At 41.7% G+C, this 23,454-nt stretch overlaps 1 protein-coding gene across 1 annotated transcript in view; it reads left to right on the forward strand.

Annotated features, from left to right (window-relative positions):
* CSMD2 (CUB and Sushi multiple domains 2) overlaps window positions 1-23,454 on the forward strand; it is a 667,758-nt gene that overhangs the window by 563,573 nt on the left and 80,731 nt on the right. The window contains exons 42-46 of the mRNA XM_033838419.2: window positions 583-771; window positions 4,403-4,580; window positions 5,600-5,745; window positions 12,799-12,879; window positions 13,377-13,490. Of these exons, the coding sequence (XP_033694310.1) occupies window positions 583-771; window positions 4,403-4,580; window positions 5,600-5,745; window positions 12,799-12,879; window positions 13,377-13,490 (708 nt within the window). The remainder of the gene's footprint in view (window positions 1-582; window positions 772-4,402; window positions 4,581-5,599; window positions 5,746-12,798; window positions 12,880-13,376; window positions 13,491-23,454) is intronic.

The following is a 23,454-nucleotide window of genomic DNA, read 5'->3' on the forward strand; positions in this document are numbered from 1 at the left end:
ATGGTTCACAAATGTGAAACAGATAGCTAGTAGGAAGCAGCTGCATCGCACGGGGAGATCAACTCGGTGCTTTGTGACCACCTAGAGGGGTGGGATAGGGAGGGTGGGAGGGAGACGCAAGAGGGAGGGGATATATGTATACGAATAGCTGATTCACTTTGTTATACTGCAGAAACTAACACAACATTGTAAAGCAATTATACTCCAGTAAAGATGTTAAAAAAAAAAAAAGAAGAAGAATGGTTCAATCTAGCCTTGTCTTCCTTGGGTCCCCTATTCCCATGGAAACAATAATAACAGATAGCATTGATTACGTTCTCACCATGTGCCAGGACTGTGCAAAGAGCTGTGTATATTTGATCCTACTGGATTCTCACAATAACCATTTTCTAAATAAGAAAACAAAGGCATAGAGAACTTAAATCATTTGCCCAAAGCCAATAGCTAGAAAATGAGGAAGACCCATCTGAGTCCATGTCTTGGTTCTCCACCATTATGCTAACTCCCTGGTACGCCTATATTCTGGTCAGGGAGAAAATGCCCAGAGAGGAGAAAGTAACCTTCTCTCATGATCTTTTCCAGCCTATGAACTTCAAGAGTGCCCAGACCCCGAGCCCTTTGCGAATGGCATTGTGCGGGGAGCTGGCTACAATGTTGGGCAGTCGGTGACCTTCGAGTGCCTCCCAGGGTATCAACTGATGGGCCACCCTGTCCTCACATGTCAACACGGCACCAACCGGAACTGGGACCACCCGCTGCCCAGGTGTGAAGGTATGTCCCTCCCTCATCCCTGATGATTCTTTTTAGGGACACTGATCCAGAGTAGTCCCCGCCTCCACGTGCCCGCCCCGTGGGATCACCCATGCTGGGAGGTCCTGGCAAACTTTGTCCATCCTGTTTCCATAGAGATGAGACCAAGCCTATCCAGGAAGAGGGTCCTGGGACAGAGTTCTGGGCCAGCACTAGGGAGGACCTGGAAGAGATGTGGGTCGCAGCCAAAGCAATACATACTCAGCCCTTGGGAATAGCCAACCTCGTGGGTTAGATGTCCGCAGTCAGAAGGGAAGACACTGATATGCTGAGGGGTAGAGAGAGGTAATCACGACACTTTCCTAAAGGGAGGAGAGAAGAAAGCATCTTTCTAGGAAGTTCTTGTTCCTCTCTTCACACCTCCCAGCTTATTCTCCCTCTCCTACACGAGCCTAGAGAGATCTGAGTTGATGATATCAGGGAGCTAGAGGTGGTACTTTCCTCGGTCTTCATTAACCAGAACCAGGATGGAGAAGGACCAGGAGGTCATGCTGTCCCTACCCCTGTTTGCACACCTCAGTTCCATTTTCCTTCCTTTTCCTGGAGGAGAAGCTGGGATTTGTCTTAAAAGGGGAAAATATGGCAGGAGGACAGTATAGTCCAGGGGAAAGCACCCCAGTTCCAGAATCAGACCGCCCTGGGCTTCATCTCTGAACCACTTCACCTCTCTGACCTCCAGTTTCTTCCTTAGTACAATGGAGCTTCTCACCTCTGCTTCGTAAGAGCTGTGAGGGTTGCAAGATGGCTCATGTAAAGCTCCCAGCGCAGTAACTGGCCCAGAAACGATGAGCTGGAAGTATTAACTCTCCATAGATAAAGAGACCTTGTTTGCACAACTGAGCTGTTCTGGTGTTGGAATATAAGATCATAATCTCTAAAACTATTCAACTTCCAGTTCGTTTTTCAGATTTTCAGAACCATCCTCGTGTATAACCAGTCCATCATTCTGGAATTGTTGGCTGGTCACCTGCTATATGACAAGCTTCATTGTGGACTTTTGTTTCCTTTTTACTCCTTTATATGGCATCACAGGAGAGAGGAACGAGCAGTGCTTCCTCCATCAGACATCTTGAGCCACAATCCCTTCTCCCTCCTAAGAAAGTTCTTCCCTTAGCTTTTTATTTATTTGTTTGTTTGTTTTTGGCTGCATTGGGTCTTCATTGCTGTGCACAGGCTTTCTCTAGTTGTGGTGAGCGGGGGCTACTCTTTGTTGCGGTGCATGGGCTTCTCATTAGGGTGGCTTCTCTTGTTGTGGAGCATGGGCTCTAGGTGCGTGGGCTTCAGTAGTTGTGGCATGCGGGCTCTAGAGCGCAGGCTCAGCAGTTGTAGCGCACGGACTTAGTTGCTCCACGGCATGTGGGATCTTCCCGGACCAGGGCTCAAACCCGTGTCCCCTGCATTGGCAGGCGGATTCTTAATCACTGCACCACCAAGGAAGCCCTCTTCCCTTAGCTTCTTAGACGCCATCTTCTCTTGCTTTTCCAATTACCTTTCTGCCTGTGCCAACTTTTTTGCTCATCTATTTCTTTGTCCCTTAAGTGTTGCTGTCCTTTGAATTTTTTTCCCAGACTGTCTTCTTTCCCTCACATCTCCAAATGCCATCTGTATCTGCAACCTTTGTCTCTTTCCTGAGTTCTTCACCTGTACATCCAACTCCTTACTGAATATCTTCTCCTATCCAGAGGCATCTAAATCCCAGCGTGTTCAAAATGGAAGTCATCGTCTTTCTGCCTTTACATTGAGATCCTCATCTAGTGAAGGGTGCCTCTAGTCCCCTGGTTATTCCGCCTTCAGTTTGGGCAGGCTCCCTCTCCCTTATCCGACCTAGTCACCAAGTCTTGCTAATTCTACATCCTAATTGCCCTTCAAGTGCATCCACTTCTCGCTGTGTGCTGCCTCCACCTTAATCCAGGCCACTTAGCTGAGGCTCGTCACTGGGCGCCCAGCCTTCAGTCTGTGTTCCTCAATCCACCTTTCACAGTGTAGTGAGGGTGAGCCTTTGACACCATTCATGTACTCCAGACACTGCCCTGCTCAGAAGCTAGTAAGGCGTCCCCATCTCCCTTGGGGTAACGTCCAACCCCCTTGGGGTAGCACACGGTGTGCCTCAGGGCCTGGTCCCCACTTACCTCCCCCTGTTCTCCACTCTCTCAGACTTTACGCTCCAGCTCAGCTGAAATACTTTCCATTTCACCATGTGCCGTCCTCTCTGGCCCCTGGTTCTGAGCACATGCTGGTCCCTCCTTATAGAACATTGCTTTTCTCTCCTGTCTTACCTGTTTGGCCCTTGTCATCCCTCAGGTCTGAGTCTAAATGTGAATTCTGCCAGGACTCCCTCACCCCCTCACAGGACCAGATGAAGGCCCCCCCTAAATGTTCTGTGGCATTCCATGTTGATGGCGTGCTCCACCCTGGACTGGAGATGCCGGTACGCTTAGCTGTGTCCCAGGGCACTCACAGTCCCCTGGGACACACTCACAGATCAGAATCACGTGCCGTGGTATCCTTGCTGTCCTTTGCCTCCCCTGGCCATGCCTGGCACCGGATGGAGGTTCAGTACACGGAGGAGGGATGGCATGCCCATGTGCACCAGCTTCAGGATGCGTTCACATTCGCAGGAACCCTGGCCGCCGCTTGGAGGCATTGGGACTCTTTCTTCTCAGCCTGGTCCGGCCCCATCCATATCTCTGTGTGATGACCCATGCCAACCAATACACTTATTATTCTGGACCAGGGTTTTTTTTGTTTTGGGGGGTTTTATTTTGCCCAGAACCTCTTTTTATTCTCCTCCATGGTGATTAAATCCAAATACCATGGAGACTTCCAGGACTCTTTATACCCCTGCCTAAAGCCTAGATCAGAGTGAGTCTAAGTGTAAGTGTGCTCTGGGGAGACAGGAAGATAGGGAGAGAGGATCATGTCTGTGTAGCAGATGCCCCCTCCGTGAACTAGCACTGGCTGAGCATTTTACACGGAGCAGTTCATCTGATTGCCACCACGATCCTATGAGGAGCGAAGTCTTAGTCCCATTTTCTAGGTGAAGAAAGAGAGGCTACACTTACCTAGTCAATTATCTAGTCAATTAATGGTTTAGCCATAATTTGAACCCAACCATAGCCTCACCACAAGAATCCACAACTCTTAAGTCAAGACCAAAAGTCCGACTCCAAGAATCTCAGAATAAAAAGAGAAAGAAAGAGATACTATCATAATTTCTTACCTCTTCCCAGCAACAGTACTGAAGCCCTGATACTAGTATTCCTAGGAAAGGAGAGGGGGTAGCTTTGGTGTGTCCTTCCTTCTGGACAGGTCTCTTCCACAAGAAAGAGAAAGAGGGGGGCCAGGGGCTGAGGCAGGCCCACAGAGGACCTGCACTGAAGATGGAGGGCCACTAGAGCTGTGGTGTGTTGGGAACAGCAGGGAACGCCAGGCCTGGCCCTCCCTCAGCCCCATCTCCTCTCCCCATCCCGCCCAGCCTCATGGAGCAGGATGGTTCGTGCTGGGGGCTGGGACTGCATCAGGAAGTCATCTGAATTCTCAGGGGGGAGGTGATCTCCAGCACTCATCTGTGTTTGTATCCTCTCCCTGGCAGTGCCCTGTGGCGGGAACGTCACCTCTTTCAATGGCACTGTGTACTCCCCGGGCTTTCCCAGTCCCTACTCCAGCTCCCAGGACTGTGTCTGGCTGATCACCGTACCCATTGGTCACGGCATCCGCCTCAACATCAGCCTACTACAGACGGAGCCCTCTGGAGACTTCATCACCGTCTGGTAGGACCAGCTGCCATGTCAGCAGCCAATGAGAAAAGGGCACTAACTGGGCTGTAAACTGGGTCACCCATCTATTTGTCCAGAATACCACGAGCAGAATGGTTTTAAATGGCTGTCAGCCTCTTGGGTCTCAAATAAACATAGTGGAATGAGGACTCAGCTTCAATTAGCCTTTTTGACTCCTTGGAGGGAAAGGAATGGCAAGACAGTGGTTCCCAACCTGGAGTCCTGCTGGGGGTCAAAGTACTAACGGGTGTGGGAATGGGAAAGGGCGTAGATGAGCTGACTTTTCTCAGTATTTCCAGAGCCCAAACCAAAATTCTACATTTACCTAAGATAAGCTACCTGAACTAGTGAAAGAGCTTTGGAGTGGAATTTTGTGAAATCCCACTGGTCACGTCATGCTGAGCCAGTGCTGACCACAGAACTGTCCACAGTGAGAGAAATAGTTCATATCTGTGAGGTCCAATATGGCAGCCACTCTACATGTAGCCATTGAGCACTTGAATGTGACTAGAGTGACTGAGGAGCTGATTTTTAAACTTTATTAAAGTTTAAATAACTTAAAAGTAAATAGTCCCATGTAGCCTAGCGGTTACCAAACTGGACAGCTCAGCTCTGAGTTATGTAGTTAGCATATCTTGAGTAATTTTAAAATGGGAATGTGAATTATTAGTTGATAAGTGCAGTTTCCTAGACAGCTTTTTTTCCAAACCACTGAATCTTTGAACAAAGATATAATTTAAAAATTTCTTTGTTTGGAGGTTCTGGGAATCAGCAGAAGATAGTGGGATTTCTTCTCAAAATTTCCAGGGCTGGATAACTGTCACCTGACTGCCCTGGATTGATTTCTCATTTAGTTTCCAGACAACAGCTAAGAACAAATGGGAGGGACTGGATAAGGTTCCAGGGAAGGCAACACAGGGATGTCTCTTTGCTCACTGAAGGCCTCTGACACACCAGGTGGAACAGGTAGGCATGGTGACCCGTGACATGCAGGACCTTCTTTCCTGTTGCAGGGATGGGCCGCAGCAGACAGCCCCACAGCTCGGAACCTTCAGCCACAGCTTGGCCAAGAAGACAATACACAGCTCATCCAACCAGGTCCTGCTCAAGTTCCACCGTGATGCAGCTGCGGGTGGGATCTTCGCCATAGCTTTCTCCGGTCAGTATGGAAGCCTGTCGGGGGGGGGCGGGGGGTGCAGACTTTCAAGTGCTGGGCTTGACTCCTGGCTCCCGCATTTGCCAGCTGTGGGACTTGGAAGAGTAACATAGCTTCTCTGCCTTGGTCTCCTCAGGGTTATGAGAGTTCATTGTGTAGGGTATGTGAGAGCTCTCAGCACCGGAGCTCTCTTCCTTCCCCTCCACACTAGTAGGGAGGAGAGGCCCGTGACGCTGATCCTTGGCACCAAGTTCAAGTTCAGAGGCAGCAGGGTGAGGCTTCTTTCTTATCCGTCGTTCACACCAGCTCCCTGGCTGGGTTATCCCTTTACCTGTGCCCCACCCTGCCCCTCAGCACATTCTAGAGGGTTGTCCACTCCAAAGGAATCCAGGGCCTCTGTCGACTCCACAGGAACTACTGTGCCCAGACAAAATCAGGGAGAATTCAAATAGAGGAGCATGATCAATTCAGGGTGCATCTGTCCTTATCGACAGCCTACTTTCTTCTAAAAGTCCAAGGTTATGGACCCAGGTATTTCCTCATTTTTGTTATAGTGGACACAGCATAGAAAAACTTATAAAAGGTTCTCCGTGGGCTTGTGCCCAGCCATGAAATAACCTCCCTTGTTTACAATTTGCAGAACATTGCATCTATTTGGACTGGAAATCAGGAAGGCTTGACTTTATTCCTGGCTCCACCTCAAGTCAATGTCTGACCTTGTGTAGGTCTCTCCCCAGCTTGAGAGCTCAGTTTCTTCACCTGCGGAATGAGGGGCTTGGAGTTTGTGACCTCTAAGAATTCTGTGAGGTAGTGAAGCAGCTATTATTACCCCCAATTTACAGATGAGGAAATGAGGGCCAAGGAAGGCAGGAGAGCCTGCCCAAAATTGCATGGCTATAATTGGGAGGAGAACCCAGTCCTTGTAGCTCTGCACTGACTGCTCCAGTGGGACCGCAGGGTGTTTCTGCCTCACACGTGCATTTATAGAAATATGAAAGCATTCAGCCTTAAGTCCATGGGAGAGTTAGTGATATCGAGACAGAAAGACAGAAACAACATTGCTGAGAGCATCGGCGGCTCCAGCCGCTGTCCCCAAGGAGCTTGGGCCCAGGTGAGCATGATATGGGGATGAGAAACCCACCATCTCAATCTGCCTTGGTACCCACACCCCTCTTGTCGGGCACACCCCATTAATGGGACCCAGGTCTTGAAGGCTATGTCATTCTGACTCCATGTGACTTGCCCACAGAGTGATAGAGTGTGGACTCCAGAGTCACACAGACCTGGGTTCAAATCTCTGCCACATATTAGCTGTGTGACTGTGGGTCTGTCATTTACCTTTCTGAGGCTCGATTTCATTATCCACAAAATGGGAATCATATCAGTACCTAACCTCACAGAGTTAAATGAAATCATGCATGGGAATGCCTAGCTCTAGGCACAGAGTATAAAAGGTACTCAATAAATGGCAGTGTTAATAATCATCACTATCATGATCATCATTATTATTATATTTAGAGATTAACAGAATCCATAGGAAATCACCTCAGTCCTAGGCCAGGTCTCTGGTCCCTGCTCTTCAGCATTCACCTGCGCCAGGACCAGGTGAAGGAGGCCCAGCCCTGCCCTGGGGCATCCTTGTTCCTGAGTTCTCCTGAGTAAGTCTGCCCAGGAGAGCACTTGCTTCTGTGTGTGTCCTGGCCACTGTGCCCCTGATGCCCTCAGATGAGACATGAGACCCTTAGGTGCTTGCTCAGACCATGGTCCAAGGCCTCATTGACCAGAGAGCAGACATGGGCCTGGGCGAGAGGATCTACTGCTAGACCCAGGCCAACGGTCTTGGGTGGGACAGGCTCTTTGCAAGGGGCCGAGTGAGCATGAAGGCCCCTTCCACCCACTCATAGGGCTTTTGATAAATTGTGGAATATAGCAATGTGTAAAAATTGTGGGTAACGTACATGTGCCGTTTAAAGAAGAATAAGATGAACACCCATCGCTGAGCCTAAGAAAAGGAACACCAGTGCCTTTGAAGCCCCTGTGCACCGCCCCCAACACGTTCCCCCTGCCCGACCCCCAGAGTTAACCACGGTCCTGAATTTTCTGTTGACCATTCATTGCTTTACATTATAATTTTACCTCCTAAGTGTATGTCCCCAAAAATATATACTGTTTCATTTCACATGTTACTTCTGTTATGTGAATAGAATTGTTCAATAAGTGTTCTTCTGTGACCTGCTTTTTTCACTCAAAATTAAGCTTTTGAAATTCATGCAGATGCATGTGACTAGATTTAGTTCATTTTTCAATGCCGTCTAGTATTCCATTGAGTGAAAATAGTGATTTATCTAGTCTACTCTTAATAGGCATTCAAGTTATTTTATTTCAAACAATCTGAGCATTGCTGTACATTCCTTCTTGTGGACAAGAGTTTCTCTAGGGTACATGCCTGTGTGGAATTGTGAGGTTGTGAGTATTCACATATTCAGTTTTACTAGGTAATGCCAAACTGATCACACGAAGTAGTTATAACAGTTTACACTCTTCCTAGCAACAGAGGTAGAGCTTCTGTTGCACTACATCCTTGCAAACGCTGGGCTTTATTGGATTTTTAAATTTTTGCCAACCTGGTGGATAGCATTTCACTTTTATGATGAAGATGAGGATTAGCATCCTTTCATATCTTCATTATCTATTCATTATCATTAAAGAATAAGTATGTTTTATTGCTTCCTGCTCTGTGAACTGCCTGCTCCCCATACAGCTTTCTTCCCCCAAGAAGAGATAACAAACAAGTAAGTAGACAAATAAAATCTTTGCAACTTGTAATATGTGCTATGAAAGAAACAAGTAAGATAGCAAATGAAAAGGCAGAGGATCTACTTCATGTAGAATAATTGGGGAAAATGTGTCTTAAGAGTTGGTATTTGAGACTAGAACTGAAGAAAAAGAAGGAGGCCGACTTGCAAAGAGCAGGGATTGGGAATGGGATGGGGGAAAGAATGTTTGCCTTTTTATAGCCAAACATTAGCCCTAAATAAATTTCCTTTCGTATGAGAACCAAAAAGAAGAAAAATACCTTAAGGAGACTTATGGCAATATTCTACAGTATTTTTTTTTAGTGACAAAATAGGATTAGAATTGCAGAGAAAAATGCCCTTGGAAACTTATAGTTTAGGAAATAGAAGGAAATTTTGGGAAGCATCTGCTTCCAGCGTGAGAGTCTAGGTAACATGGACTCCAAATAAGAGCTATCTGGCTGAGAGATTAATAAAAGGGGAAATCATACCCCACCTGATAGGATGCAGTGAGAAGGACCCAGCATCACTTCTGTAATCGTCCCATCAAAGATGTACAACCTGAATCTAATCATGAGGAATCAGACAAACCTAAATTGAGGGTAATGTATGTAATACAGTGTTACATACTAGAAATTAACTGCATATAATTTTCAAAAGTGTAAAAGTCAGGAAGGTCAAGGAAAGACTTTAGAACTGTTGCAGACTAAAGGAGACTAAGAAACATGACAACGAAATGCAACGTATGGTTCTGAACTGGATGCGTTTGCTATTAAAGACTTTATTGAGACAAGTGGTAAAACTTGGATGACTTAAGCAAATGAGCCCTGCCCACTAGTTAGCATGTTAACACATAATGGAGTCAAAGCTGTATCAGTGCCTCACCCCCCAGGGGAACAAGGGAGATGGAGACAAAAGGAAACAGGAGTCCTGAATGGCCCCCTGCCCTAGAGTTCTGCAGCAATAACATGGTAGATGCAGTGTGTGTTTGGGGGTGGGGAGGGGAGGGGAGTTATCTGTAAAATATCAAAAGTCATACACCAAAATGCTAGCAATGGCTGTGCCCAGGTGGTGGGACTTGGGGAATTTTGTTTTATTGCTTTTCAGTACTCCACCAGCTTTCTGCATTGAGCAGAAATTTGTAATTTTTTTAAAGTTAATTTTAAAGATGTAATGGGAAATCACCCGATCACACTAATAACCACAAACTGTAAAGTGTCCTCACGGTGTTTAGGTGGAGATTTCTTTTATTGATTTTTTTTCTGGGAAAGTTAAGTGTGTCCTAGAAGGTTCTAGAAGGTATGTTTTAAAGGTAAGCACGAGGCTGAGAATGGAAGGAATCAAACTTTTTTAAGCTCTATAAAGGAAAACATTGAGAATTGGCTAAATAAACATTTAATGCTTGTACAAGTCAAAAGAGTGTCATAAATAGATGGGAGCAAATGATAAATTGGGGAATAATAGGCAAAGATCAATCTTAAATATATTGTACATAGAGTTTTTCAAATTTATAGGAAAAATAGAGGCAAAGGACATGAATAGAGTTAAAAAGAAAAATGTGAGAGGGAGGGAGACACAGAGGGAAGAGATATGGGAACATATGTATATGTATAACTGATTCACTTTTTTATAAAGCAGAAACTAACACACCATCGTAAAGCAATTATACTCCAATAAAGATGTTAAAAAAAAAGAAAAGAAAAATGCAAAGAGTCTAGTAACATATGAAAAAAATATTTAGCCTAACTGGTTGTCAAATGCCAAGAAAAGAAAAGAAGTGGTACTCTGTTTGCTGTCTATCAAGTTGACAAAGATTAAAATTGATGACTGTTTCCCCTGATGGCTCTAAGTTCTGTGAGGCAAGGACTGTGTCTCTTTACTCTTGCATCATCCACACCTAACACAGTGCCTGACCCAGGGCAAACCCCCAATAGATAATCATTAAAAGGATCAGATGAAAGAAGAATGAAAGCACCCAGGGTTGGAGAAACTGTCGTTCTGTGGACAGTATCTGTTGGAGCAAATTTCCTAGAAAGAAAAATGGAAGTATGTATCAAACACAGGCCTGGTCCTCCCTGGTTTATGTTAAATCAAGATTAAACCTGTCTGGTTCCCCCAAGAGGGCTTCATAAAGCTATGTGTCACTCAATATGACGTGTTTCAGTGGACACATCTGTAGAAAAAATTAAAGTTAAATCCTCAAAACATAATACGACATTTTAAATAAAACTACATGCAGGAGGAGTCTTAAGTTACATTCCAGATACGATTGGTAAAATGTCAGAATGCCACATGAACATTTGGAACAGGTGTTTCAGGTGCCACTGGCTCTGAGGTTATCCCAGAGTGGTGATGTTCAGTGTGAAGCGTCCACCACCCAGCGCCGTCCCAAACACGTTCTCGCCGTGCCTTTCGTATTTAGCCTGTTTCTGCCTAAGGTTTCTGTCTCAAGCTGAAAAGTCTGCAGTGTTCATGGTGCAATATGCAATGCATAGAACTGCTGTTTTGTTACAAATGTACTAATCATTGGGTGATCATGAAGTGATGCTGTAAGTATTCACCTTCTAGCATAGTGGTTTGTTGCATATATATAGGTATTTTGTAGTTTTCAGTACTTTTTGGGTCTTGGGTTATGCATTATAATTTTTTCCCATTTAAAGTAATGGGAAGTAGGCTCCTAGTAGCATCTTGACACAGAATGTCTGATTTCCAGCAAATGGATTATTGATGTTCAGTGAGAGATGCCTGTAGTTTAAAAAAGTCATACACTCGGGCTTCCCTGGTGGCGCAGTGGTTGAGAGTCCGCCTGCCGATGCAGGGGACACGGGTTCGTGCCCCGGTCCGGGAGGATCCCATGTACCGTGGAGCGGCTGGGCCCGTGAGCCATGGCCACTGAGCCTGCGCATCCGGAGCCTGTGCTCCGCGACAGGAGAGGCCACAACAGTGAGAGGCCCGTGTACCACAAAAAAAAAAAAAAAAGTCATACACTCTAATCATTCCTAGTTTTATAAAAAGAAAAAACTTCATAAAAGATGCATATATAGAAGGATGTTCATCATAGTTTCATTTTAAATTACAAAACTTTGGAAATCTAAATAGTTAACAATAGAGTATCTGTTAAATAAATTTTAGTAGATTATATGATTAAATCCTATGAAGTCATTTCAATCATACTTTTGAAGGAATGTGATGACATGGGAAAATTCTTGCAATATAATAGTAAGTGCACAAGGACCAACACAAAGTATGTCACATGGTGCAAATTTTGTAAAAGAAAAATCTATGTGCAGAAAATATACACCCTAAGAATTTACAGTAAAGGGTTAACAGGTTATCGCTGAGAAGGCAATGGATGAGTTTAATTTTCCTCTTACTCTTCTCATAGAAAATCTCAGGTTTTCTTTAATGATAATGTGTTACATTTGTAAATTTTAAAAAAAATGCTACTTCAAAAAACATAGCAAGGGTTGAAGTGACTTTGGAAATAATAACAGCAACAGCAGTGGCAACAGCAGCTAACACATCCAGCACTCAACCACGTACCAGATAATGAAAGAAAGCCAAGTTATGAGCCCACCCTGAACTTTGCCTCGGTAACACCCTCCCCATACAGGCCAGTCTCTGCCCAGAGGGACGGCTTCTGATTTAGAAAATCCACTGAAGCCAGAGTGTTTAGCCAAAGGTCAGAAGAGAAACAAGCTGTCTTTGCTGGTCCCCCATGTAAGCCACACACAGCATTTAGATGCTGAGTAGTGGAAAGAATATGGGATTTGAGAGCAGCCAGACCTGGATTCAAATCCTGTCTGTGCCACTTACTTCCTGTGTGAACTTAGAGAGGTAACTGAAGCTTTCTGAATCTTAGCTTCCTCATAAGTAGAGTGGGAACATCTCTCAGGGGGATCAGCTATTGTGAGAATTCAAGGTGACAGCGTGTGAAAATGCTTGGCATATAGTAGGTGTTCAGTAAATGCTTCTCTCCCCTCCCTTCAGCGCTAGGCACCATCACTGCCTTCTTAGATCCTCTCCTTTATTGTTACTCTTGTTATATGGTTCCTGGTTTTTGCATCAAAAGCAAATAAAAACAGATGGCAGCAGATAAGCAAAATAGTGCTTTGCTAATCTTGCCCTATGTACAGATAAGTACTCGTTAATATCTGCTGTGTGGATAGATGAGTGAGAACGTGAAGCACTGAACAAATGAATGACCACGTGCCCCAAGAATGATGCTCTTACACCGACTTGTCTGCTTTTGTCTTTTCAGCTTATCCGCTCACCAAATGCCCTCCTCCCACCATCCTCCCCAATGCTGAAGTCGTCACAGAGAATGAAGAATTCAACATAGGTTAGACCTCCCAAACCAGCAAGGATGGGGCTGGCGAGGAGGGGCGGGGAGGGGTGGGGCCTGGCCCGTGGGGCTTATCTCTGCCTCCTGCCCTTGGAGAGAAACAATAGGCCCAGTGCAAGACGGTTGATATTCTGTCAACTGAGTTTCACCCCAAATACAATCACTTTTGTTTTTAGCCATACGTAGCCAGAGGAGCTAGGAAAGCAGTTTTCTTCCATGATTCAAGTCAGGATGTGTTGAGAAATAAGTCCATGCAAGACACTGTAAAAAGTTCCTAGAATGTGCAACGCTGTTAGGCTCAGCAAGGCTGAGCTGTGAGAGGGGAGCCAGTCATCTGGGTCACTTGACTGGAGTTGAGCTAGTAATTTAGTCTGAACAGAGCACAACCCGCCACTGATCGTCTTGCCGGGAAGTGGGTTCAAGCTACTAAGGGGCGCCAGCCAGCCCTGCCCAGACTTCTCCAGGGAATCCCCACACTGGTCTCTCCTTGACAGGTGACATCGTACGCTACAGGTGCCTCCCTGGCTTTACCTTAGTTGGGAATGAAATCCTGACCTGCAAACTTGGAACTTACCTGCAGTTTGAAGGGCCGCCCCCAATATGTGAAGGTAATCACACCGAGCCATGCCTTGGAGTTCCTCCAAAACATCTCCCCTGTTTTCCTTCTCTCTATATATTCCCAGTCCCTGCCCATGAAGCAAGAAGTCACTTGGTAAATGTTTGAGTGAGTGAGTGAACAAGTGCTCTAGATGGGTTCTCTGCTCTGCTCCTAGGTCCGGGGCTGTGATTTGGCTGTAGTGGCCACATTTATTTCTGTCTCCCTTTTTTCTAACTGACTTTCCCTGGAAATGGCAGGAGGTTGTGGGACCTTGGTGGGAGTTGGGACTCACACACCAACCTTGCCTTACTGGCGTGCAGGTGCGTCCAAAACCCTATGTGCTGAACTAGGCAACCGAGAAACCACAGTTGTCTTCAATCCAGTGTGATGCCTTGATGAAAATGAATGTGCTTCACCAAGTTATCCCAACTAAGACCAGAAACAATTCTTTCCATTCACGAGGCATCTGACCTGGGGCAAGATACCTAACTGTGCTATGCCTCAGTTTTCTCATCTGTAAAATAAGGATAATGATATTACTTATGCCATGGGCTTGTTATGAGGAATTAAATGGGTCAGTAATGTAAAGCACTTTGGAAAACTATGCCTGGCACATAGTAACTGTTCAGTGTGGGCTATTATTATTGTTATTAGCTTTACTACTGCTTCTAGTGCTGTTGCTACCAACAGATATTTAGTAGCCTATGGAGAAACAGATCAGCTTCTCCTCCATCTCTAAGAAATCAAGAGTAGGGAGAATCTGCATTATGGATTATTGACGAGGAAGAGAGGGGCTACAAGCCCCAGAATTAGGCTGCTGATACACTGAGAAATACAGTATTTATTTCAGTTGAGCTGACCCACCCACATACCAAATGACCAGTCCCCAATAAAAGTGAACTTTCACCTTCCTCTGCTCCAGAATCTCCTTAATTTGCTCCAGCCCAAGTTTCTCATCATCTCTGGCTCCGTTTCTATGTCTACATGGCTCCAGTCTTCCTGGCTTCACTCCCCATTCTCAGCCTTGTGCTTTCCTCTGGGACTTGGTGTCATACTTGGGCTTCCCAAGGTGTGACCCTTCATAGTCTTTTCTATAATAGCAGCTTGATCGGGATATAATTCATATACCATGCAACTCATCCGCTTGAAGTGTATACTTCAGTGGTTTTTAGTATATTCAGAGTTTTGCAGCCATTATCACAATCAATTTTAAAACATTTTAATCACCCCCAAAAGAAATCCTGTAACCTTTAGCAGTCAGTTCCCATTTCTTTCCAGCCCCCTCAATTCTAGGCAACCACCAAACGACCTTCTGTCTCTATGAATTTGCCTATCCTGGGTATTTCATATAAATAGAACCCTATGATGTGTGGTTTTTTGTGATTTCTTTCACATAGCACAATGTTTTATAGGTTCATTCATGTTGTAGCATGTATCAGCACTTCATTCCTTTTTGTTGAAAATAATATTCCATTGTACCTATAGCACATTTTGTTTATCCACTTATCATTGATGGACACTTGAGTTGTTTCTACTTCTAGCTATTATGAACAATGCTGCTATGAGCATTCATGCACAAGTTATTGGATGAAACATATGTTTTCATTTCTTTTAGGTATGTATCTAAGAGTGGAATTGCTGGGTCATATGGTAACTCTATATTTAAACTTTTGAGGAACTGCCAGAGTATTCTCCACAGCAGCTGAACCATTTTCTGTTCCCACCAGCAGTGTATGAGGGTTTCAATCTTTCCACATCCTCTCTGTTATTATTAACTGTCTTTTTAATTATAGCCATCCTAGTGTATATAATGGGTATCTCATTGTTGTTTTGATTTGTTATCTTCCTGATGGCTAAGATGTTGAGCATTTTTTCATGTGCTTCTTGTTGATTTGCATGAAGAAATGTCTATTTGGATCCTTTGCCCATCTTTAAGTTATTTATCTGTTTAATTATTGAGTTGTAGGAGTTTTTTTATATATATTCTAGATGCAAGTCCTTTATCAGATGTGTGATTTTCAAAACTTTTTCCCATTTTATGGGTTGTCTTTTCACTTTCTTGATGGTGTTCTCAGAAGCACAAAAGTTTTTAATTTCGATGATGTCCAATTTATATATATATTTTTTTGGTGCTTGTGCTTTTGGTGTCATAGCTGAGAAACTATTGCCTAATCCAAGGTCAAGAAGATTTACATCTATGTTTTCCTCTAAGAGTTTATAATTTTAGCTCTTACATTTAGGACTGTATCTACTTTGAGTTAATTTTTATATATAGTGTGAGGTAGGGGTCCAACTTCATTATTTTGAATATGGATATCCAGTGGTCCTGGCATCACTTACTGGAAAGACTGTTCTTTCCCCATTGAATTGTTTTGGTACCCTGTTGAAATCTATTGACTATAAATTTGGGGTTTTATTTCTTCATCCTCAATTCTATTTTCTTGGTCTATAAGTCTATCCTTAGCCAGTACCACACTATCTTGATTACTGTAGCTTGGTCATATGTTTTGAAATCAGGAAGTGTGAGTCCTCCAGCTTTGTTCTTCTTTTTCCAGATTATTTTGGATATGCTGGATCTGCTGAATTTCCATATGAATTTTAAGATCAACTTATCAATATCTACAAAGAAACCAACTGGGATTTTTGTAGAGATTGAGTTGAATCCATAGACCAGTCTGGGTCTCACTACCATCTTAACAATATTAGGTCTTCCAATCCATGAATATAGGATGTTTTTCCATTCATAACCTCTTCAGTGTACAACTTTCTTTTACATTTTGGCTTTTTCTTCTCTTTTCTGCTTCAGCTAATGCCTTGTCCAATGATGTCCTAGTCTCCTATGACAAAGATCAGACATTTTTCTATCAGCTCAGAAGCTTGCTATAGCAACATAGAAAATTTGGTGAAATTCAAACCTAAAAACATCACAGTGCAATTATAGAACATCAAGGATAAGATAAAATGTTAAAACCATCATGGAGAAAAGATAAATCAGACTTATAGCATTATTGCAGCAACAATAATACCTATCAAAAGATAAAATGCAGCAGGAAAAATAATTGTAAACTGAACTTCTAAACCCTGCCAAATTATCAATTAAGAGTGAGAATGAATTAATGAAATCTTCAGACACACAAGGACTAAGTTACTATCTTACTAAAAGCATAATTAAAGGATACACTTCAGTGCATTAGTCAGGATAGGATAGGCATATGCTGCAATAACAAGCAATCCCCACATCTCAGTGGCTTAACATAACAAAAGTTTATATCTTCTTCAGGCAAAACTTTCTGTAGTCCAGGTAACTCTATAGAGCTGATAACTCAGTGATCCAGGCTGCTTCAATCTTGTGCTGCCATCTGAAAACTAGGCCCCTGCCTCCATCCTCCATTGCAGCAGAGGAAGAAAGAGAATGGACATTCACATAAGGGCTTTGCACTTCCTCAGCCCCAAAGTGACACACATTATTCTACTCACATCTAACTGGCCAGAAATAGGCACATGGATGGAAAGTGAAGTTTTTTATATGCTCAGGAAATAAAAGAAAGTCTGGTACTGGTAAACACCAGAAATATCTACCACATTCAGCAAGAAAAAGATGAATACAGGTAGAATGATTCAGATACCAAAATTAACAATAAGCTAAGAAATCAGTAAAATATGGTAGTAAATCTAAAATATATTGACTAGAAAATAAAATATCTGAAGACAATTTGAGAAATAAATGACATTGGAGAACCTATTTTAAAGAAAGAAAAAGAGCTGAGGACCCTTTGAGGAAAGCCATAGATATTGATTAACCATGTACATTATTAAAAATATATACCTTTAAATACAATGTTTAAATTTCTGCATAGTTTTCTTAAATTCTTTATGTCCATAGTATGTGTAAGTTCTAAATTCATAACCAAAAATAAAGAGAATAAAGTAAATTTGGTTAATCAAATGGGAAACATTGAAGGAGAAAAATATATTTTAAGTCATGGTAAACAGAAAATACAAAATGAGGTAGCAAAACTAAGTGCAAGGGCTTCCCTGGTGGCACAATGGTTAAGAATCTGCCCACCAATGACGAGGACACGGGTTTGAGCCCTAGGTCCAGGAAGATCCCACATGCCGCAGAGCAACTGAACTCGTGCACCACAACTACTGAGCCTGCGCTCTAGAGCCTACGAGCCACAACTACTAAAGCCACATGCCACAACTACTGAAGCCCGTGTGCCTAAAGCCCATGCTCCGCAACAAGAGGAGCCACCGCAATGAGAAGCCCGCGCACCGCAACAAAGAGTAGCCCCCGCTCACCACAACTAGAGAAAGCCCATGCACAGCAACGATGACAATGTTTAATACATTTATTTATTTAAAAAAAAAACCATGTGCAAATATATGTGCAACCGTGATAAATATAATTGAATCCAACTGCTAATTAAAGGTCAGAGATTTTCAGATTGGTTAAATTTTAAAAGTCTAATTATAAGCTTTCCATGAACTTAGAATTGAATATATTCATTTGCCTCTCTAAGGTCATAGCTAGAAAGGTGTCACTCATCCCTGGTATGAAGCAAAATGTTAAAAAAAAATAGATAGCAAGTACTAACCTCTAAAATCTGGTGTAGCAAAGCTAATAACAGACTAAATAGAATTTAAGGCAGAAAGCATTAAAAGACATAAAGAGGGATATTTCATGCTGGTAAACATAATCTACCAAGAATATATAATAGTCATAAACTTCTGTGCACCTAAGAATAGTATTGAAATGTATAAAGGGAAAATTCATAGAATTACAGGGAGACAGGGACAAATTCACAATTACAGTGGTAGACTTCAACACATCTCTTTCAATGACAGACCAAGAATAAGTAGTTAACATAAACTATTTGCAAAATATAGTTATATTACTGAACTTTTGTTGCAAAAACACCATGCCAAAATTTAGAGGCTTTAAACAGTAATTATTTATTTTCTACAAAAGTTGTACTTTAAATATAAGTACCAGATAGATTGCAAGGGAAAGAAGAGAAAAAGATATGCCATACAAATGGTAAACATAAGAAACATAAAGAAATTTCAAATAATACTGCAATCAAGGAGTATTACCAAAAATAGAGATATTTAGAAATGACAAATAAGCTAACTACATTAAAAAAGATATACAAGTGTATATGCAGATGATAAAAGAGATTCAAAACACATGAAGGAAAAATCAACAGAACTGAATGTAAAAAGTAAAGACAAACTACAGAATAAGAGAAGATATTCAGAGTATGTATATTTTTTAAAAGGCCCTGTACCTAGACTATGTAAAGAACTTTTACAACTCAGTAATAAAATAATCCAATGAAAATATGTACAAGAGACTTGAACACTTTGTAAAATAAGGTATGAATGGCCAATAAGTATATGAAAACATGCTCAACATCATTAGTCATAAGGCAAATGCAAATTAAACCATAATGAAATATTACTATGCACCCCCTAGAATAGCTTAAATTTAAGACTAACCATACAAAGTGTTAAAAAGGATGTGGAACAAATAGAATTTTCATATATTGCTGGTTGGGATGGAAAAATCATACAATCACTTTGGAAAACCGATTGGAAGTTTCTTTTAAAGATAAATTCCCCTACACTATCACCTGACAATTCTACTCCTAGTTATTTATCAAAGAGAAGCGAAAACCCATATGCATAAAAAGACTGTTATATGAATTTTGTAATAATCCCAAACTGGAAACAACCCAAATGTTCATCACTAGGAGAATAAATAAGCAAATTGTCCTATGATTGCTACAGAATAATAAAAACAAAGGAAATAGTGATACATAAAACAGCATGAGTTGACTCTTACAAAAATTATGTTTAGCAAAAGAAACCAGACACAAAAATAATGCATATATGATTCCAACTACATGAAGCTCTGGTACGCAAAACTAATGCTTATAGAAATAGCATCATTGCTTTCCTGGAGCATTGGGGCAGGTCATACTGATTGCAAAGGGGCATAAGAGAATTTTCTGGGGCAACGGAAATAATCTATATCCTGACTGTGGTAGTGGTCACACAGATATATACATTAGCCAAAACTCATTAAATTGTGTCCCTAAAATGTGTGCATTTTATTGTACATAAATTATATCTCTAAGTTTTTGAATTTTAAAAAGAAATTCATGAGTTATAAGCAGAAAAACAGGCTTACTGGTAAAGTAAAAAGAAGTACCTGAAATAAAGAGTAGCAAAATAATCAAACCATTAGGTAAGTTAAACAAAGGGAGAAAGCAGGCGCTTACAAAAATAAAAAAGGAAGAGTGGAATATAACCGTTGAACCAAGGAAATTTTTAAATTATGAGACTATTTTGGACATATCTATGCCAAAAAATTAATGATATGAATGAATTTCTAGGAAGCTATAATTTAATAAAATTGACCCCAGTAGAGAGAGAAAGTTTATACTTTCAATATTCTCTTTAAAAAGATGGGGAGAATGGTTTCAGAGGAAGCCCCACCAAAAACATCAAGACTAGATGGTTTCACGGAAGAATACTGCTAAATCTTCAAAGGCCAGATATCTCAAGCATAGGAAAAACAAAAAACAAAAAAACCTGTAAACACTAATGCCTAAACCTGATAACGTTGCACACAAAAAGACAAACCTATGGACCCGTCTCATTTGAGAGAGCATGCCCTGTTTCCCCCTCATGGAGGCAGATTCAAGTAGAAGGTAAAAAGCTTGAAAGAGACCTGCTACTGGAAGGAGCAGAGCATAAGGCCTGGGGAACTTAATTATCACCACACCTCAGGGACCTGTGCTGGCTGTCAGGTTAGTGAAATCTGGAACATTTCAAAAGCCAGGCTGGTTTCCTCCTTAGGAGCCATTCTTATATAATTCCAATGTTGCTTCTCCATTTCTTCTAAGTCCCACACTGACCATCTTCCTTAGGGTGATATGTTTATCTTTAGATATCTTTTCCTTTAATCAAATTATAATTGACTTACAATATTACATTAGTTTCAGGTACACAGCATAGTGGTTTGATCTTTTTATAGATTATGCACCATACAGTTATTATAATATTATTGACTATATTCCCCATGCTGTATATCACATCCCTGGGCCTTCTCTATTTCCTAACTGGCAGTCTGTACCTCTTAATCACCTTCAGCGGTTTTCCCAACTCCCCATCCCTCTGTTCTCTGGCAACCACCACTTTGTTCTCTGTATTTGTTGTCTGTTTCTGTTTTGTTATATTTGTTAGTTTGTTTTGCTTTTCAGATTTCATATGTAAGTGAAATCATACAGTATTTTTCTTTAACTGTCTGATTTATTTCACTTAGCATAATACCATCCAGGTCCATCCATGTTGTTGCAATTGGCAAGATTTCATTCTTTTTTATGGCTGAGTAATATTCCATTGTGTATACATACCTCTTCTTCTTTATCCATTCACCTATCGATGGACACTAAGGTTGCTTCTATATCTTGGTTATTGTAAGTAATGCTGCAATGAACATTGGGATGCATATGTCTTTTCGAATTAGTGTTTTCATTTTCTTCAGCTAAATACCCAGAAGTGGAATTTCTGGATCATATGGTAGTTTTATTTTTAATTTTTTGAGGGAACTCCATGCTGTTTTCCATAGTGGCTGCACCAATTTACATTCTCACCAACAGTGCACAAGGGTTCCCTTTTCTTCACATCCTCACCAACACTTGTTATTTCTTGTCTTTTTGATGATTGCCATCGTGACAAGTGTGAGGTGGTATCTAACTGTGGTTTTGGTTTGCATTTCTCTAATAATTAGTGATGTTGAGCATCTTTTCATGTGCCTATTGGCCATCTGTATGTCTTCTTTGGAAAAATGTCTGTTCAGGTCCTCTGCCCATTTTTAATCAGATTGTTTGTTTTTTCTGCTATTAAGTTGTATGAGTACTTTACATATTTTGGATATTAACCCCTTATCAGGTATATCATTTGTAAATATCTTCACCCATTCAGTACGTTGCCCTTTCATTTTTTTTTAACATCTTTATTGGATTATAATTGCTTTACAATGTTGAGTTAGTTTCTGGTATACAACAAACTGAATCAGCTATATGTATACATGTATCCCCATATTCCATCCCTCTTGCATCTCCCTCCCACACTCCCTATCCCACCCCTCTAAGTGGTCACAAAGCAACAAGCTGATCTCCCTGTGCGATGCGGCTGCTTCCCGCTAGCTATCTATTTTACATTTGGTAGTGTACATATGTCAATGCTACTCTCTCAGTTCATCCCAGCTTACCATCCCCCTTCCACTTGTCCACAAGTCCATTCTCTATGTCTGCATCTTTATTCCTGTCCTACTGCTAGGTTTGTCAGAACCATTTTTTTTTTAGATTCCATATATATGTGTTAGCATACAGTATTTGTTTTCTCTTTCTGACTTACTTCACTCTGTATGACAGACTCTAGGTCCATCCACCTCACTACAAATAACTCAATTTCATTTTTTTTTATGGCTGAGTAATATTACATTGTGTATATATGCGCCACATCTTCTTTATCCGTTCATCTGTCGATGGACACTTAGGTTGCTTCCATGTTCCGGCTGTTTTAAAGAGTGCTGCAATGAACATTGGGGTACATGACTCTTTTTGAATTATGGTTTACTCAGGGTATATGCCCAATAGTGGGATTGCTGGGTCATATGGTACTTCTATTTTTAAGTTTCTTAAGGAACCTCCATACTGTTCTCCATAGTGGCTGTGTCAATTTACATTCCCACGAACAGTGCAAGAGGGTTCCCGTTTCTCCACACCCTCTCCAGCATTTATTGTTTGTAGATTTTTTGATGATGGCCATTCTGACCGGTGTGAGGTGATACCTCACTGTAGTTTTGCTTTGCATTTCTCTGATGATTAGTGATGTTGAACATCCTTTCACGTGTTTGTTTGCAATCTGTATATCATCTTTGGAGAAATGTCTGTTTAGGGCTTCTGCCCATTTTTGGATTGGGTTGTTTCTTTTTTTGATATTGAGCTACATGAGCCGCTTGTATATTTTGGAGATTAATCCTTTGTCATTGCTTCGTTTGCAAATATTTTCTCCCATTCTGAGGGTTGTCTTTTCGTCTTCTTTATGGGTTCCTTTGCTGTGCAAAAGCTTTTAAGTTTCATTAGGTCCCATTTGTTTATTTTTGTTTTTATTTCCATTTCTCTAGGAGGTAGGTCAAAAAGGGTCTTGCTGTGATTTATGTCATAGAGTGTTCTGCCTATGTTTTCCTCTTAAGAGTTTTATAGTGTCTGGCCTTACATTGAGGTCTTTAATCCATTCGGAGTTTATTTTTGTGTATGGTGTTAGGGAGTGTTCTAATTTCATTCTTTTACAAGTAGCTGTCCAGTTTTCCCAGAACCACTTATTGAAGAGGCTGTCTTTTCTCCATTGTATATTCTTGCCTCCTTTATCAAACATAAGGTGACCATATGTGCGTGGGTTTATCTCTGGGCTCTCTATCCTTTTCCATTGATCTATATTTCTGTTTTTGTGCCAGTACCGTACTGTCTTGATTACTGTAGCTTTGTAGTATAGTCTGAAGTCAGGGAGCCTGATTCCTCCAGCTCTGTTTTTCTTTCTCAAGATTGCTTTGGCTATTTGGGGTCTTTTGTGTTTCCATACAAATTGTGAAGTTTTTTGTTCTAGTTCTGTGAAAATTGCCAGTGGTAGTTTGACAGGGATTGCATTGAATCTGTAGATTGCTTTGGGTAGTATAGTCATTTTCACAATGTTGATTTTTCCAATCCAAGAACATGGTATATCTCTCCATCTGTTTGTATCATCTTTAATTTTTTTCATCAGTGTCTTATCGTTTTCTGCCTACAGGTCTTTTGTCTCCTTAGGTAGGTTTATTCCTAGGTATCTTATTCTTTTTGTTGCAGTGGGAAATGGGAGTTTTTCTTTAATTTCTCTTTCAGTTTTTTCATCGTTAGTGTTTA

The sequence above is a fragment of the Tursiops truncatus genome, chromosome 1, assembly GCF_011762595.2.
Source record: "Tursiops truncatus isolate mTurTru1 chromosome 1, mTurTru1.mat.Y, whole genome shotgun sequence".
In the NCBI taxonomy this organism is placed as follows: domain Eukaryota; kingdom Metazoa; phylum Chordata; class Mammalia; order Artiodactyla; family Delphinidae; genus Tursiops; species Tursiops truncatus.